The following is an 18,671-nucleotide window of genomic DNA, read 5'->3' as shown; positions in this document are numbered from 1 at the left end:
GAAAGGAAACAACATTGTGAGCAAGGAGTCACTATTATTAAAGAGGACCCAGAATGGATTTAGCGTTCCAATATGTATGAACAGCAAACACCTTGGTCTAATAGCGTGAAAACCTTTGTCTGTGTGCAACTGGGGGAGGGTGTGACAAGTGGAGCTCTTTGGGCAATGAATGACACCATATAGTAATTCTTGGACAACCTACCATGGCTGTTAGTGTGACCACGCCCCCTCCTCGATCTAATTCGTTGACAACCCTAATTAAACCCCCCTATTTACCCGCCCCCTTCACTCGCCATTGGCTGCGAAGCGTTTCAATCCGTTGGGAATTTCCTCGGGGGAGTTCGGTTGAGAGGGCAGGTAGTAGAGTAAGAAAGCCCGGCTGTCATTCGGGGGAAGAGTTGCCTAGAGAGAAGACGGCGGAGGACTTGCCACCAGACCAAGTGGAAAAGTGTGCAGTTAGCCTCTCGGCGAGAGAGAGGCGTGGTGGGGGGGGGAGGCCACCTGACAACACACTGTCCACGTAAAGCACCTGGTTCATGGAGAATGAAAACTGGAGCATGAAGTGCAGACCTACAATGATGTTAGGAACCCCGGCTCTGGAATTGCTTTTGCTGTTCAGTGTTGGGTTAACTGAAGCTGCACCTTCGGTCCAGGCCAGCCATGCGACTCCTTCTGGAGTGGAATACGATGCTGTTTCCCAGCCTTCCGTGGAAGCGTCCAGCGCGACAATCCCCAACCACCTCCCGGAGGACCGGGATATTTTTCCCACACTAGCCCCCACGCCGGTTCAAACTACTCTCACCGCCGCGAAAGCCACCCCGGTCCACACCACCACCACCATCACCACCACGACAGCGGGAGCAGCAACGCCAGCTTTTTCCACGGCTGCATCCCCGTTGTCCACTATGGTGCCTACAACCGCGAGGAAAGTAACCACGGCGGAGTTAGGGAGAGCGACTGCCGGCACCCCAACCTCTACAACACGGTCAACCACCAGTGCCCCGGTAGTGCGAACCACCGCGTCCCCAGCCACTGACAGGGCTGCCAGTTTGCAGACACGGGGGACCACCAGCGCACCTGCCGCCACCACAGAGATTGGGAAACCAGGTGAGCGAGCTTGCACAAGGGCGGTGAAGCGACACCAGTTCAGCTGGTGAAAGGGGAGAAAAAAAAGTGCCCGTTGTTTCTTTTGCATGACAAATCGAAGGAGAAATTGCAACTCCCAATAGTTTCTGTTATTTGCGGTGGTGTCTCCACTGTTCTCTACGTGGCAATATATCTATAGACTATATAAGCGGCGTCGCACTTGACAGCTCTGTGACTTGTTTATTGTTAAGAGTAACGAAAAGGGTTTCGGTTTGCAAACGCTGATACAGTTAGCAAAAAACTGTGGACAAAAAAAAAAGAAACATTTGTCGGGTGAGAGCTCACAGCTGAGTGAACTTGAGTAAAACCACTTCAAACTTCCCTCTGCTTTTTAAATGACAGTGCTTTATCGATTTTTTTGTGTGTGCGTGTGTGTGCAAATGTCTCCGCTGGAGCAAGGGGTACAGTAGCTGTAGAGCACGGCGACAGATGAAAGCCTATCGACAAAAGAGTCTAGAAATAGGGTGTTTGATTTCAGGTGGATCGTAACGGTGCGCGCCAAGCACCGAGCAGCATCTGATGTTTGATGAAAATGCCACCACAGGAGTAATGAGTAATATTAAGATGCCATTATTACCCCCTCCCTTTAGTTTGCACGTAAAAAAAATCGATTTCTTGCGAGGTTGGAGACGCGGTGGCCGCTATGTCGATACAACCCAGCGCAGGCAGTGCTGAAAAGAGCAGGATAAAAAATGACTTTTCATTAACAGTTATCCATCTGATGTAGAAACAATAAAATATAATGTGGAATGACCAGTAATTCCTATGTGAAACGTTATTTCTTTTCACCCTATGGATTGATGGTACAGAGCGCCGGTGCCTAATGGAATTTGGGGCGAGGGGCGCCTTTGTGTTGGCTACCGCTACAGGCGGTGGGCACGGCTGGTGGGGAGGGACAGCGCAGGTACTGTAATTCTCCAGCTACAGGCTGGAGCACAGAGCCCAGGCTCGCCCAGAGACCAGCAGCTTATCATTCCGGTTTCTCCTCAAAGCGATCGCAGAAGGATCGATAGCCTGTAAATCAATGCGCGGAACTCCAAAACCGCGCTTTGTTAAATGACCCTAGTCACATCTAAAAATGCTTATGTTGCAAAGCCAGATCGCTCCCTTTCCCCCAAATGTTCCCTATTTCGCGTACTTCAGAACTGTTGTGACTGTATACTGTACATTATCTCTAAAGACAGTGCCTTGGTGGGGCGCATGGTCCTCAAATGGTTAAAGTCTTAACGATTCTACTATACAGTTGAGAGACTTAATCTACTGTGTATAGTAAAGAGCGCGGCACTGTCACCTGAACACATTTCCCAGAAGGTTGGTAGTTTTGAACTCAGGCTAGCATATTCAAGTCTGTTTGATGTGTGTAAAGAAACATCACCCTCCAAATCGGAAGATTTAGGGAGAATCTTCCCTGGAATTAACTCCTTCCAGTCAGTCAGTGGTACCTTCTAAGCTGAGCATTGTGTAGTCCGGAGCTTGCATGAATCTGAGCCTCTCAATGTATAACGATCCCTGTACCTTTAAGAGAAGGAGACAAAGCCCCTATAAGATACAACACACACAGTATACATACTGTATCTCTGTCTATAGCATGTTCAGAATGTAGGATACTGTAAGCTCTTCTGAGTATCAGTATTTTTAATTCAAGGTTCATCTGTGTCCTGCTGTATCTTTATGTGATTGACTTGTTTTCCCCACTTATTGGCCCCATTATAGACGACCCCAACCCCCCCACCAGCGCAATTGACATCCCTCATAAGATTTTGTTGTGGTGTGATTAAGATTAAGGCATTTAAATGTGAAATATTTTCATGTTTTTACAGTAGCTTTAATTATAGTTCACATGATTGTGCAGTACAGTATGTGCAGAGAGACTTCATTCTCTTTTTGTTTATGGCTGGTGCTGTAGTCTAGCTACTGTACCTTACGAGTTCTAGTTCAATCTGCAATGAATTCAGGAATAGCTACATTTTGTGCTCATCAGGGGAATTGTCACTGGGCTGGTGTTTTCACAGTAGCCTCTTAAAGACCAGAGCAATCAGACGTGTTCTCTGCTGGTCTCCATCCGTAAACAGAATCTGCTGTCCTAAAGGTGGGTAAGACACCTATTGAAGCATGCAGAACGCATACATTTACAGGAAGGGATGCAAAAACACTTCAACCTCAAACTAATTTAATACCCTGGAACAATTCCGTTTTTTTCTTCTGAGGTTTTTACAGTGTCCTGTCTAGAGATTGTGGAGACATGCTAAAAGTGACCAAAAGAACAGTAACAAGCTGGAATTCCTGTACACACTGGCTCTCTGAAGAAGATGCTGTTGATTTGGTTATCGTATTTGATTCATGCAATTAGGCTGCGCTGTGCTGTTGATTTACCTGGCGGTGGTTTTGGGGCTACAAAACACGCATACGCAATGCTTGTTGGCATTTTCTTTGTTTGCTTCTCCAGATAAGTGTGACATTTAAGTTCTGTATACTGTATCTGTTTGATGTATCCTATACATGACCCACAAGTACAATACATTGCCCACTGCCTGTGTCCAGAACTGTACTGTCTGTTCATCATGAATTCCATCTAATAAGGGATCAAAGGAATGTCTTTGTCCATTGCTTTTATGTATTCCTTGAGGTTGTTGCTTTCCTTTTGTATTCTTTGTTTTCCAAGTCTTCCACGTTTCTTCTAGCTCCAGGAATACAGTTGCTTTTTGCAGTTTTGATCATTTTACTGGGCTGATACCGAGATGTCGTTTTAACTGCTAGAAGCAGGACCGCTTTTTACATGTGGTGTCTTTAGAAAGTGATAACAAAAGAATTCAGTCTGTCATCTGCTGGGTTACATGACTCACTCCAAAATAAAACATATTTATTAAAATAATCACGGTGTCAATGGATTACATAATACAGGAACAGGTATTTAATGCAGTTTTTAATGCATATGAATGTACGGCATTCAAAACTTGCTGTTCATATTATGGATGTTACTTTGAGTTTTAAAACACAAATTGTGGGCATTTAAGCTGTACTGTATAGGAAATCACTTTAGTAGTGTAATCATTATTGAGACTATAGTATTGGTATGCAACAGTACTTTCAATAATTTAATTAACACCATCTGAGTGGAGCTGTTCCTTAACAACAAAGAACACTTGTCTCAGAGTGATTATCTAAGCTCAATAACATGTAGTGGTGTTGGAAACTGCCGCTGAAGGGATATTCACAGTCATTTAAGTCCAGTTGTCCGTAAACCGTCTCAAACAGAAAGCTCATTTTGGTTTGCTTTTTAAGCAGTTTGAGCAGCGAAGGGGTTTTGTCAGGAGTATTTATTGTGGAGTACGGTTTCTGCTGTGTTGCAAAGGATGAGTACAGTGGTGTCCGCAGGCTGGGAAACAATCGCTGTGTAGTGGATAAAACATTTCCCTTACAAAGAGAAATGTTTTTGCTGCAGTCCGGTCTCTCTCACACTCTCTTAAGCTGTTTTTTTTCTCCTTTGTCTGTTTGGAGCGAGCATTGCTCACTGGCCTTAAACTGGAGTCTCAGAACAATCTCATTCCAGCCATATTGAAAGTTTGAATTAAAAAAGGTAGTGGCTCTGTGAAGCATTATTAAGTCTCTTTTCTTTTGCTTTAACTGAAGCTACAAAAATAGTTATCCCAATACCTTGAATCCAAAAAAGAGGATTTTAAAAAGCATATACATTTTTCCAAACTTATTTGCATTTTGAAGCACTGATGTGACTTGATTAACAGGCACACCAACATGAAAGAAGGAAGATGTTAACTTACGATCGGTTGCGAAAACTATTTTAGGGAGCAGAAAAAGTAACTTTTTGACTGGGAACAAATAACAAAAGAAAACTCTTTTCTACAAGCTGAGTCAAAGGGCCACCATTCCAGTTACAGTACATTATTGGTGAATGAGAAGCCACCATGTGACGCATTCTGCCAGAGGTGATTGGGTGTTAATAATCCTTCGAGATGCCCAGTGCTTTTTAAGTAGGATTTTGTTACATTTAACCTTTTTCCCTTTACCTTTGGGTGTATTTTTCAAGCCGATAAAAATCTAAGATGTCAGTGGACTGGGGGAATTTGGAGTGGTTTGATTCTGAGAGCCGTTCTGTAGATTGAATCAGGGCTCCCAAAACTATGCTATGAACAGATGTGTAAAATAAAAAAAGAAACTATTGTGGCTCATTGCTAGCTTTTCTTTCCTGGAATATGTTGGAGCATCTGGATAGGATCAAAACTTCTTGTTCGGCTGCTCTTCAGAGTCCAAGCTGTTCCTGTACACAATTCATGTTTTCAATTTTGTGCACATGAAAATCTGCTCAGTCTTCCTTCGAGAAATTGAGGCAGGATTAACCCATAGATTGATCGGATTCTGCATGGTCTATTCTCGAACATTGTTTGCTAACTGGTTATGGGGTAGATATAATCTCCCTTCTAACATCTTGCTAAAGGTACTTATTGTGCAAGTTTGGTGGCCATTCAATACAGAAACTACCAAAAATTCGGGATTCCCTCTCTCTAGAACACTGAACCAAAGCATGCAGGTGAATGCCTAGGGCCACAGACATGAATTCATCAATGACGGAGAGAAAGAAGAGTCACGTCATGGTCTTGTTGATCAGTAGTCTTATTATTTGCTTTGTGAAACAGCTGGTTTCTCGTTAAGGCAATACAGAATGAGAGAGAGGCCTCTGAATGTACTTCGATTCAAGACAGTGCTGATATTTCAATTTTATCATCGAGTCTTCCTTTCCAAACAACAATTATCAGATTCCCAGTGGCTTGGGAATCAAAGGTGGAAGGGAACATTGGACAGAAACGGTTCTTGGATAACATTGAAGATTTTTATTTTTTTGGCAAACCAGTCAAATGAGGAAGAGAGAACTGACGATTGAGTGTCCCCTGGTTTAGCAGTCCAAAGGGATTTTCTTAGAAGCCAGTGATTCAGACCCATTCAAATTCAAATATATGACGAAGGTCAGTCAGGGCATCTTCCTCGACACAATACAAGGTTACCTGCTCAGTTGGGATTTCTGGCAAACGCTGGGACCAGCTGATCCCCAGTTTTTTAATGACAAAGACATTTCTATGTTCGCCGCAGATTCTAGGCGAGGACAATGGGTAAGCGATGTCCTGGGGCTTGATCACATTGTAGCTATAGTTTTTTTTTTTCGTCCTCAAGATCAGTGTCTTTGATGTGTGATTATAAGGTCACGAGTGGTACATACGTGCACTTGCAGCATCTTGAGCTCCGTGAATTCTATGTGTTCCCAGAAGCATGCTGGGAAATTCTTGATCTGCTTAACTCCTGTGGAAGAACAAGGGGGAAAAAAAACAGTCGAGAGTTTACAGGCTAAGTGCTTAATGTAATACTGATACACCATAATAAGAGCAGAAACGTAGACCCTTGCTCATTTCACACAGGAGTGCTACACAGCAGTCAGCTGTCAGCTGTAATGTAGATGTGAACTTAATAAGATAGGTTACCAATAAGAGGAGGGCATATAGCTCACTTAGATCTTTGGTAAGATTGTAAAGTATTCACTGCTATTTGTGGCCTCAAGCATTCCCTGCACTGATGACACCTGTTCCTTTAAAGTTGAATCACTGGAGGAGATACAGTCCAGGGCTTATGGGAATGTCCCACACCGACGGGCTGCAGGAACTGAACCTTTTTAGTCTTGAGAGGACTACGAGGGGACCCGGTACAAGCAGTCGCAATCCTCCCAAGCTGTCGCCCCTGTCGGCCCGGCAGGTTTCGGCAGGACGAGCGATGAAGCGCCACCCAGGCGGCACGAGAGGAAGCCGAAGAAGGCTCCCCAGCTGAGACGATGTGCCACGCTCCCCGTCACCGTGGGATAAACCTTTACCCGCTCCTCGGCAGCCCACGCAGGCCGGCGCCGCTCCCTGCTTGAGGAAGTGGAAGTGCAGTGAGAACTAAGAACAGGATGCGGATCTTTACACAAAGGGATGTGGGAGTATGAAACGAGCCCAGTTGCTGAAGCTTTTACCCTCGTTTCTTTTGAGAAAGGGCTGGATCAGATCCTGAGATGAGATACCTAGTAACCACCGAAAGCACTAGATGGCCTCTCCCGGTTTGTAATCTTTCTTGCCGTCTCAAGAATCCTTTGAAACTGGTTGTGTATGCGCAGGGGGGAAAAAATGTTTTTTCAGAAAAGGCTTATTAAACTTGAACTTTTAGCACTGTTCTACTCGCACAATCTGAATCTGCTTTGGGACAGGTGTGCTGATGTTGCATGTTTAACACCTGCTGACAGATATAACAGGGAAGATGAAAGCTGTGTGACAGCACAGCGCATTTTCCCCCTAGCGCTGCAGATTTTTAAAACCAAGTACCTGATTTAAAGCCTTTGTGCCTTATTTGCTGTATTACCCACTATATTCTATTTAAATTCATGATAAAGGCACGGCTAAGGCAAGCTCTTCTAGTCATTGATCCAGTGGATAAGGTGAAGAATTTCGAAAGGCATTATTTTATCATTTCGCTCCAAATAACTCTGCCTTGTGCTGTCGTTACTTCAGCATATTTACTCACACCTGTGTATATAAAGCATAAACATTTTGTTTTCAATAAGCTGATTACAGGCTCAGGTTGGCTGACACAGCAGTATTGTTCACAAGTCTGGGGATCGCAGCTGCAGAGGAAGACTCTTGAAAAGAAGATCTTCTGTGCACACGGTTTTTAAAAAATGTTATCACAAGGTATAAAGCTCAGAGTAACGGTGTCCAAAATCTATATTGAATACTTCCTTTCTCTGCTCGGCAGAAGTGGGGAAAATACTGTCATAGAAATAAATGAGTATTCTTTTGGGACAGTATCTTCCATGGATGTTTTGAATTTCTGATCAATAGGTAAAGAGGCCAATTGTAAAAGTTTTGATGACTGCAAGCAGTATCGGCCAAACCGCCAAGTAATAAGGTAATCTGCTTTCCTGTTTCTGAAGCACTTGCAGCTGGTGGCTCGTCTGACCCTGCCTGAAGGGCTGTTTGCTCTGTGGTTTTTATTCAAATGAATGCTCTTTAGGAAAAAAAATCACAATTATTTAAATTGTCTTTGAAAGCAGAGGAAAAAATGCATGAGTGATGCAATTACCGCTCACTGGAAAAGACCATTAAAGCTCTTCCTAAGCTTTTTTTGTTTGTCATTTGGTATTCAAATGCCCGGCGTTTTCTCATTCAAGTTCCTTCTGATCCGTCGACGCGCCACTGAGGCAGTCGATTCTGAAATAAATAGAACCCTGCCTGTTGATAAATGCAGGGGTGAGACAGAGGCGAGTGCTGCTCTTCAGAGGAGACCATGAAGCACAGCTTCTCTCAGCTCATGCCTATTCTAATTCCCAGCCAGTGCCTGAAGCCTTGTGATAGACTGTAGAACAGGCATTGCACCCCATGGGACAGAGTTACAAAACTCATAGTCAACGCGCGTCAGCTTTTGAGGACTGCTCAGTTCAAAATATTTGTTTGACAGTCCTGTTAGTGCCCAGGAAATAACAGTAAGCAACAATCCAGGGGTAGAAGGGTTTAGTAACATTTTCATAGCCTTGAAGATGCTGGCCTTGGCGCACGTAAACCAGAATGATACCCTTTCCCTTGCATTCTGGGAGAACTTGTTCAAGTTTGAGTTTACACATCCCCGCAGTGTTCCCTGGTATGTACATCTAACAGCAACAAAGAGATGAAGAGAACATTTAATCAAAGTGAAAGAAAAGGGAATCGGAAGCACTGTTTTGACCTACAGATATTAAATGGACAGAATTATGCTGCTAATTGCCAGAAATTGCCAGAAATCGGCCAACGCTGAACAAGATTTCGTTTCGTTTGGCCAAAAACACTTCCTATCCTCTTCTTGCTTCGCCACAATCCAATCCAAGTTGATAATTTGCATTATTTCTGTTGAGATAATTGTCACATGTGGGTGTGTTTAAGCAGCAGTGCAGGTGTGCAAAAACAGGAATGTGTGCCGAGATAAGTGCTTTATTCTTTTTTTGGGGAAAGTGAAATCCAGCCCTTGCCATACACCATTAATGGAACACTGTTAGTGCCTGTGTAAAACTCACTGCACTGTAACGGAGTCAAATACTATGCATCACACTATGTTGTGTCATTACATTAGAAGCTTGCATATCCTGGTGTACATATACAGCATGTTTCTTTAATCTTAAGGGACTTTGTGTGTCAATTCAGCTTTTGGACCCCAAATCCCCCTGAGAAAGATGTTTTGTCACAAATGGGAGATTCCAGAAACACAGTCTTGGTAGAACATAATGCATTAAGCCAATATAGCGAGATGTACAGTATACTGTATGAAACTGAAGCAGCGTTTTTGCAATTTTTTTAACGTCGTTCGATCTTTGTTCATCTTTGTTAAAAGCAGCAGAAGCCTTTTTCAGGCCTCTCGAAGCCTATTTCTGAGAAGGCAGCCCAGTTCTCCTTTAGCCAACAGTGGCAGTGAGACAGGAGCTTCGTTTTCGTTTGTCACATAGTCTTCTTATTTCTTGTATTGGAGTCGAGCCCTGCCTCGTGCTCAGGGTAGTGTGCTTTGCATTTCGTTTTTCTTATTAGGTCCCGCAGCGTGTCTCTTGGAATGGCTCATGCAGATGTACGAAGTGCTTAATTTCCCACTAGAATAATACATATCTCGCCTTCAATTTCGGCGTCTGTTTCTTTTCACTGGGAACAATATTATCTGTTATCTAGAAAGGTTTTTATGTTTCCTCATGTGGTTGAATGAGGTTTAATAAGAAGTGCAGAAGAGCAAAGTTTCATTTGTGTTGGGGTGCACCGTACAAGTGGTTTGTTCTTCCTGGGAGAGAATGGTCGTACGTATTGTGTATGTTACTGTATGTGCTGCCCTTCCACAAAAACAGAACGCATGGGCTAGCAAGGCTTTCATTAAAATAGCTACTTAATTTGTGATTTTTATCCAGAAGCATCTCAACGTACTTCGAATATATGAGGGAACCCATTTCATCCCCAAAGTATCAACCGTTAAATTGAGGGAGGCCAGATTGCCCAAGAGAGATCATATTGCCAGATTGCCCAGGGGAACAGTCCTATTCTCGCAATCAGTGCAGTGACCAGCTTTTGACTCGGTCACATCCGGTCACCATACTGAGGCAGTGATTTCAAACTTCTGGTTCAGAGGGGCGGTGGCTCTGTGGCTCAGGATCTGCGCCTGTGGCTGGAAGGTTTAGATCCTGCGGCCGGCAGAGGACTCCTACTCCGTTGAGCCCCTGAGCCAGGCCCTTAACCCCAGCTGTCCCATGGGTGCCACATGAATGGCTGACCCTGCGCTCTGACCCCCAGCTTCTCTCTCCCCGTCTGTGTGCCTGTGTGTCTCATGGAGAGCAAGCTGGGGTATGTGAAAGACAAATTCCTAATGCAAGAAATTGTATATGGCCAATAAAGTGATCTTATCTTTTCGGAGGGAGACCAGTGCCACTTACTGGTCAGCCATCACCACTTACAGTACTGACCAGGCCCAGCCTTGCTTATCACTGAGCTTTTATAGACATAAGACTGCAGTGAAGTAGTGGTGATTACAGTTCTCATTATATACAGTACGGGTGTCGCAAGAACATCAATGGATTTTCAGATGTCCGTGGAAATCAGGGACCACTCAGCAAGCAGCAGGCACAGCTCTGTTTGAAATCTGTGTGGCAATTTGGTGGCGTGTTACTGTATATCCCAATTTGTGCTACCGGCTAGGTGTTTTTTCATTGACCTTAAACCCCTAAGATTTCCTATAACGAGAAGCTAGCCAAACCTGCAATTACCTTCAGTGATGAACCAGAGGCCACATGTGTTATATCTCTGGGGCGGTCACTTATATCTGATTTCTTTCCCACAGCGCAGAACACTCAGGAGCCAGGTCTGCTACTGCTTTACAGGCCTTACGAATCCTGGAACATACTACTTGCTTGACTATTCCCAGTATTTTGGACAGGAAGGGTCATCTCTGTAGAACCTACCACTCTTTAATAATTCAATTAGCAGTATATATACACAAGATGTTATGTTTTTGGAAAGACTAGGGGAAATAAACTGACAGCTTTCAACCGGTTTATTTTGATATAATGCAATTTCTGAAGCAAAATTATCTAAAATCAGCAAAATGTCTTTTTGCATTGCAGAGCTTTTGTCTGAGAAATCTAATTTGCTTTGAAAAAAGCAAGTTAAGTCGAGCACAAAAAAAAAAAGACCTGCAAATTGGATTTCTATCAGCAATCGAGGAATTAGCATATTCTGATGAAATCAAAACCAACTGCTTTCTGGGGTATTTTCAATCCTTAGAGAAAACAAACGGCACCGTTCACATGCAGCTATTTCTGGCTCAAGTAGCCAATGGAAATGGAAGGATAGAGAGCATCAGTTCTAAAACGAGATCTGTGTTCTGCTTGACTCAGCGGAGGCGGAAAACTATGGCAAAAATGGCAGTCAGTTTTGATTGCTTTTCAGTTTGCGTGGGCTGGGCTCTGTATGACAAAGTTGTACACCGTTCCCAATTTGATCTGTGTTTCAGCTTGGCAGAAAAAAGCCTTTTTTAAAGCATTTGCATAACAGTAATTGACATTTGGAATGAAACACTGGGTGGAGGGTTTGCATGAGAGATGATGTATGAAATCCCATCGTAGTGCGAGATGCCTCGTGCTATGATTCAGTTAAACAGCAGTAGTAGAGGTTCATTAGTTAGTGAGCTATTGCATAGTATAATAATGCAAGCAATTCTATGGCTTAAGCCATCTTCTCAGGGTATGAGGTATTGAGAAGACAGGTGAGCACCAACGATGCAAATCAAGGTGTTAGCGTTTGTGATTCCTTCCAAGGTACCTCTTGAGAAGAACATTCAAGATAACACTCCCTGTTGAACTCTGTGGGGTGAAATATAGTTGACATTGCTACTACATGTGTAGAACGGAGAGCTGAATTTTCTCACCGTTTTCGCAGTTTTGGCATGGAAGTCGTTTTGCAGGAACATCACTTTCTAAACATCTCCTTTTCGGAAATGACGGGTACTGCGGGCTGATTTGTTATAAGAAAATCAAAGGAACTAAAGAACATGCAGGAGTTACTGGACTGTAAACCCAGAAATGGCTCCTCAGGCAGTGATCCAGTGTATTAAAGCACAAGCACAGCATGTTGTTTCAGTATTTTGCTTACTCCACACAAATCGCCGCTAAATGAGTTATGATTTTTTTTGTCTATCATTTATGTATTCTGCTGTTACCTTTTACTGCCTTTACTTTTCAACTGTGTTTTCTGTGGTGACGTAGGGTAAAAGGACTTTGATATTTAATTGTCACAACTGTGCTAAGGAGGAAGTACGTAGGTGTATCCACTGCCCTGTAGTTCATAATAAAAATGATGTTTTTGCGGAATTGGTTATGGTTGTGCACCTTTCTCTGTTGCTTTTTATTCTGTTCGGCTGTTACTTGTTTTGCATCAAAAAAAGAAGAGCATTTGTCTCCGTTTAGCACCAGACTGTAAGCCCTGTAAAAAAAAGAAAAGAAAAAGGTTTTGGTTACAGAGTTTTGGGTTTTTCATTTTGGGGAAATCGAATAATTTAGAGGAAGCCTGTCCTGATGGTATTGGTCATGATTGGACTGAAAGGGTGTTTTTTCGGCACCACCCTCAGAGTGTGGTGGCATAGGGCTGCTTGATCTTCCAAAGCATCAGATTAACACCTGTGCCTATCATGCCTGTATCTCATACCACCCTAATTAAAATTGCTGGTGTTTCCTGTTGAATCTTAAAGAAGTTAGCTGGCGGGATCAATAACAGTTTAATCTGTTGTGCAACACAGAACTGAATAAATTGGGTGATAAACGCTCCTGTCCTTAAACGATGCCTTTGCCTCACTGGAAGACTTATTACCAGTAATTAAGGTTGTCAACTGTGTGTCTGCTGGGATATCAGTATAATGCTGTGCCATCAGGACTAAAACCAGTGCCTGCAAAAACCGCCTGATTGCTTTGTGCTCTCTGTGTGTGTGCGAGTGAAAGATGTACAACTAGGGAAGCATCTATCATATCCTCTTGTCAGTGATTCACAGGTTTTCACACAAGATTATGTAAAACCTTTTTCCAGTTCAGTGCCCTTGGCATCAATGTCAGGCGTGACAAAAACATCCCCTGTTCCACCAGGAGTCTTGTGTGGAGTGTCTATATAGCACTATAAATAGGTTCAGTATTTTGAATAAATCAAGTCCCTTCAGGATAGATATTTCTACTGCAGTTATGTACATTTTGTGTGGACTGAAAAACAGTCAGTTTTTCATCGCCCATTTGAATTGGTCTCTTAACTCTTGGTACCTCACCACCCACACAAAGGAGACTGTAGCTCCAGCCTTTTTTCAGGAGTGAAGTCTCTGGAACCTCCGGCGGTTGTTTTGTGAAAGGCTTTTGAAGAGGGGGGGTAGATCCAAATTTAAATGTCATACCTTCAATCAGTGTACAACAGCTGTGCCCCCTCTGGGATTTGAACCCACAACCCTCCTATGAGACCAGAGCCCTGTCACTACTCCACACTGTGGTTGTGGTGTGCTCCACAGCACTGCATACAGGTGTTAGTAAGTTCCCCGTTATAGTAGACCGACTGGCATCAGATGTTGGCACCAAGCAAATTGAATTCGCCCTAAACCAGTGTAAATGAAATTATGGTGTGTATCAAACTGTGACCAAGGTATTGATCGTAACTCTTCATGTGCCATCAATCCACTGATAAAGTAACAAACAACTGCATCTGCCAGTTCTGTAATTTCAAAATTGGCATCTATGCGCCAGAGAGGACCGTACCTGTACCAACTCACTTCGCTCTGTTGTGGTTTTAGAAAAGTTGTCTGTACTGGAGAAGGATGTACAGTAGCTGAGCTCCAAGGGAACTTTTAGTCCAAGGCAATTAGGATAAGGAGGATGAGTTTGGTTTCAAAGTGTCTTACAAAATACATGGTAGGATACCGCTGAGAACTGGTTACCCATGAGGCAAACTGTTCAAGAGACTGTTGTGTCCACCCACGCAGTGTGTTGGGGGGAGAAGTCATGAATTTAAGATGAATGAATCTGTAGGGACTGGGGGAGTTCTCTGAGTAAAAATAAACTTTAATTAATGAGGACAGAATTGGAAACTCATATTTAAGTTTAAGTATAATTTATTAATTCTTCTTGCGAGTGGACCTGTTTTCCTGGTTTGTTCAGCCACAAGTCTGCAGGTTTACCTGTATTTCACTTAATGACAAGGCCAGACGTTCAATCCATTGGAGTACTGTACATGCTGTAAGGCAGGACAGGATTTACTTGTTTGCTCAGTAGCAGGATGTATAATCTCTGGATACATACTGTAAATGATGGTTATCCAGTAAAACTAGTTGAGAAAAGAACTGTACTGGTTAGCAGTGGAGGTTTATGTACGCTGTGTGCATGAGGGTGCACTGCATTGTACAGAGATCCTGGGTGTGAGCACTTGGGGAAAAATCATAGCCTGCCTTCCTACTGTGCAGTGCCCCTCACTGCAGTTCAGCTATCTTTGCTTTTTCCTTGGCATTTTTGAGATTTTGAAACCCTTTGCCCCATTTCCAAATTCCCACTGCTCCTGATTTCTGTTCCCTTTCAAAGCAGCCCGTGTTCAAGGTGAAAAATAAAGTCTGAAGCCCAGCTCGTTTCCTAGATGAAATCATGTTTTCTCTCTGAGACTATTTTATAAGGTGGTTAAGAAAATGTGCTACTTTCCCTTCTACCTGCATAGGGTTCCAATTGTTAGGGTGTCACCGTGTGTTTTCCCCACAGTTACTGTGCTTGGTAGACCACTTAAATTGTGCTCCAAAACATGAACCATGTTACAGTCTTTGTGGATAAATAAATTGAACCCTCTAGCTAATAATCCAGATTCTGGCTATAACCCTAAACACAAGTTCAGCCTTAGAAATTTCTCTCTTGGGGGGGGCTCTCAAGTTGCTTAGCAAGTAACTACACTCACTCAGAGCACAGGTTGAGCTCTGGGGCTCAGATTTTACCTGGCTTCCCCAAACAGGGTAGCACAACATCTGGATAACTGCTGGGAGTAGGATTTGGATTAGTCAGGACTCTTGTGGTTTTCAGCAAAACAGTGACTCTTACAAACTGACTCTTCTGAAGCAACTGCTGGCCTAAGGTGACACCAATAAATGACTCATTCCTGCTACTGTCTCTAAACCTGTCGCAGATGAACAGCTCTGATGAGAACAGGGTGGTGGGGCTGCATCATCACTAACTGACGAGTTGATGCTGTGAAACGTGAAGAAATACGATGCCACATTCGATGGAATACGATTCGGGAATGAGCTACAAAAAGGAAATGCAATAATTCTCTTAGCTCACAATCATCACGAAAGCTCAGTACAGTTGCCCCCTGTGTGAACAGCACAAACAATGAAACCCACTGCCCTCATTAGCACTCCGTTAGTGCCGTTGAAAGTAGCGTTTGTGCTGCTTATTTCTACAGGAATGTGAGATCACTCAGCCCCACCCTTAGAATGGCAGTGGAGAACCACACAGGTCTCGCTTGTTTGTGCTTTATCTGCGCTGCTTTGTGCCATTGAAAGTAACATCTGAGGAACATTCATTACCAGGATATAGTGCCCTTCTTTTTTTCAGGGAGTCTCTTTTTTATCGTCTCTCGTTGTAGGGGGGCTGAATGATGTCACACCCAGAGCAAAGAAGACACTATATTTCGGGAACGAAAGCTGCACAATGGCCCAAGTGAAGGACAGACGGAGGGTTTCATTGTGCTGTTTGCAGAGTTGCCGACTTCCCAGGGCTCATAGCTGAACCTCCGTGACATCAACACTGCAAGACTGCAAGAGCTAGCAGCCACTTTCAGTTCAGTTTGCGTGTGGTTAGAGAAAAGGAAGTGCTGTAAACCCATCATACAATTGATTTTTTTTAACTGCTGCTTCTCCGAGTAACCTGCTTCATGGGAGCCACTCAAAGAGGGTTAAAATAACCATTCTGACAAATCTGGCACTGTGATCTAATGGGTGTTACTGTGATCTAATGGGCGCTTGTGACCGCATGAGCTGTCCCTTGATGAGAAAATCCCCATGTTCTTGCATTCTGAATTAGATGTTTTGCAATGAAAGATACAAAGAGCTAGCAAAAAGCACACCGTAACCTGCATAAAACCTCTTTCGCTTCATGCGCAATAGGAAAAAAAAAAAGCACTTTGTCCTTCCTTTATTTCAGCGAAGGTCACGTTTTCCTAACTGATAACACTTAGCCACATTGTCAGCTTTCCAAAGGAGCTTAATTTAGCAGCCATATAGTGGGACATTTGTTGCCTTCAAGACATGTCCAGGTAGTGATGTTTGCCTCAGCTGTTCACTTTGAGGAGACTGCTGAAGAACAGGCCTTCACCAATGGCTTTTTATGTAAAGGACAGAAAAGGATGAATGGGGTATGACGATTTATCATGGCTGTACAGGAGAGGAAAAGCAGCAATGGAAAATGGCAGTAAGAGATAAATCTTCCCCCTTTTGCACCAGCCTTTTGCATTATCTCTGATGCCACCGGCGCATCTGCGCAAAATTGTCTCCCATTCATTTTTTTGTGAAGCACAGGGTGGCTCTTTTTTAAAGGAATGCGGACCAACACCTCCTCGCATCTGAACGCACTGCAGTGGAGTGGAGGTTTGGTGTGAATGGTAAATTCGGGACTTATCACCTGGCTCTGGATCTCCCCATTCTGTGGGGTCTTTCCTGTGCGCCCCAATTTGAAATCGTCAGGGGACATCGTCAGGCTATCTAGTCGCGGTTTCTCAATGCTTGATCGAATCCAGGGTCGCAGGGGAGCCGGAGCCAATCCTGACAAGCAATGGTCCCAAGGCAGGATACACCCTGGATGGGATGCCAGTCTATCTCAGGGCTCACGCCGACACAGTTTCTGTGTGCTGTTACAGTGTAGCATCCTATTGAATATACTGTACACTTGAGGTCAGGCCAGTTATTGTATGGTCTTTTAAAAATAATTTTCTTTTTTGTCAGCTGTACTTTCTTTTGGATAATTCTGATCATAAATCGTGAAACATGAAATGATATTGTTCAAGTACCGTTTACAAGGTCTCCGTTAAGAATTCTAGATATACACATTTTCCCAAAATGTCACGAACCAATGAATGTGACTCCATATAGTAAAAGAAATTTGTTCATCACTCAAAAGTGATGGAGAAACTCAAAGTATAGCCATTGATTGCCATCAACCAGAGGATAACTCAAACACCACATCAAGGATGGCTGCTTTTGATGTGAAAATAATTCCAGTTCGTAAGGAATAGTACTGTTGCTGAAAGCAGCTTTGGCATTTATGTCATCTAAAAGCTGTGTTTTAACCATCATCCCTGTTAGTTTGTGTATTGTACCAACTGCAGATCATATAAATGTGTTTAAGCCGAGTTGGTGGGAACTTTTAAACCACAGAGGTGTGATCCAACAATTCTTTACATAGGTGTTGGGGCTTTTTATTGCAGAAGAAAATGAGGGATCAAAGCTGTCCTGCACATTTACCAGGCCATGTCTGCATAGTCAGAATCCTAGCCATTTGAAAGTACATTTCCACAGTTGCACTTGACCTTGATGTGTGACCTGTCAGTGAAGTGTAGAACGGACAGCAGGCAGAAAGACAGTGTTAGCAGTTTCCCTAATCGGCAAATCTTTTTTTAAAAAAAAAAACATATAACAAGCAATTTTGTGAAGCCAGTCTTGGCCGTCAGAGTCTAATGTCTTCTCATCACAAAGTGGGCAAAAAACGTAACCCAGACAGCTTGAGATGCCAGCTTATTGTCACAGGCAGTGAGAAGAGAATGTTCTGTATATGTTCCCAGGAGTGTAATACCAGACAGTGAGGGAATGTAGTAGCACTGCCCCAATGTTTCTAAGTGGTTTTGTGGTGTGGAGGAGGACTGGTCTTGAACGAGCTGCTGATATGACTGAACGCACTGCCAAACAGTTCTGAGTGCGCGTTAATGTAGGAGTTGTCTTTTTTTAGCAGACAAATATCAGCAGTGGAAAGTGGAGAAGTGCCTGTTGTCTTATTACTGTGACTTACAGTACATAATATTGTGACACTATAGCACTTGGATTCTGTTTTTATTTTCCAATTTTAGTTTTATTAACTCTTGCCACACAAGCTACAAAGTAAATGGAAAGGATTCTCATTTCTAAGTGTGTATCAAGCTTCAGTCTGATAAAAAAATGTTGACGCAGAATAATTAGTCATGTTTTCTGTTTTTGAGGATCACCTGTATTACAGTACTGCTCAACACCAGTGGAATAGCTGGAAGGACTTGATTTAGTTAAATTGCTTCCTCTCCTTCATACACTAGTTGGTACAAATCTTATGCACCATGACTGAGAGATCAGCTATACAGGGCATTTTCTATAATACAATTACAGTACTTGTAGTATGTGAACAGTGATATTACTGAGTAATTCCCTCATTAAGTCTTTTTTGGAAGAGAAACATGATATAAGAAAAA

The 18,671-nt window shown here is 43.1% G+C and overlaps 1 protein-coding gene across 2 annotated transcripts in view; it reads left to right on the top strand.

Annotated features, from left to right (window-relative positions):
• Positions 1–368: 368 nt before the first annotated feature.
• Positions 369–18,671, top strand: part of LOC148644061 (multiple epidermal growth factor-like domains protein 9) — a 194,118-nt gene continuing 175,815 nt past the window's right edge. The window contains exon 1 of one of the 2 annotated variants that reach the window (XM_088615360.1): positions 369–1,107. In XM_088615360.1, the coding sequence (XP_088471486.1) occupies positions 537–1,107 (571 nt within the window). In that variant the 5' untranslated portion in view covers positions 369–536. The remainder of the gene's footprint in view (positions 1,108–18,671) is intronic. The other variant, XM_088615359.1, reaches the window with a different exon arrangement.

The sequence above is a fragment of the Lepisosteus platostomus genome, chromosome 21 (assembly GCF_059453375.1).
Source record: "Lepisosteus platostomus isolate fLepPlt1 chromosome 21, fLepPlt1.hap1, whole genome shotgun sequence".
Taxonomy (NCBI): Eukaryota; Metazoa; Chordata; class Actinopteri; order Semionotiformes; family Lepisosteidae; genus Lepisosteus; species Lepisosteus platostomus.
Note: the sequence above shows the minus strand (reverse complement) of the source record. Positions and strands in the feature narration are given on the sequence as shown.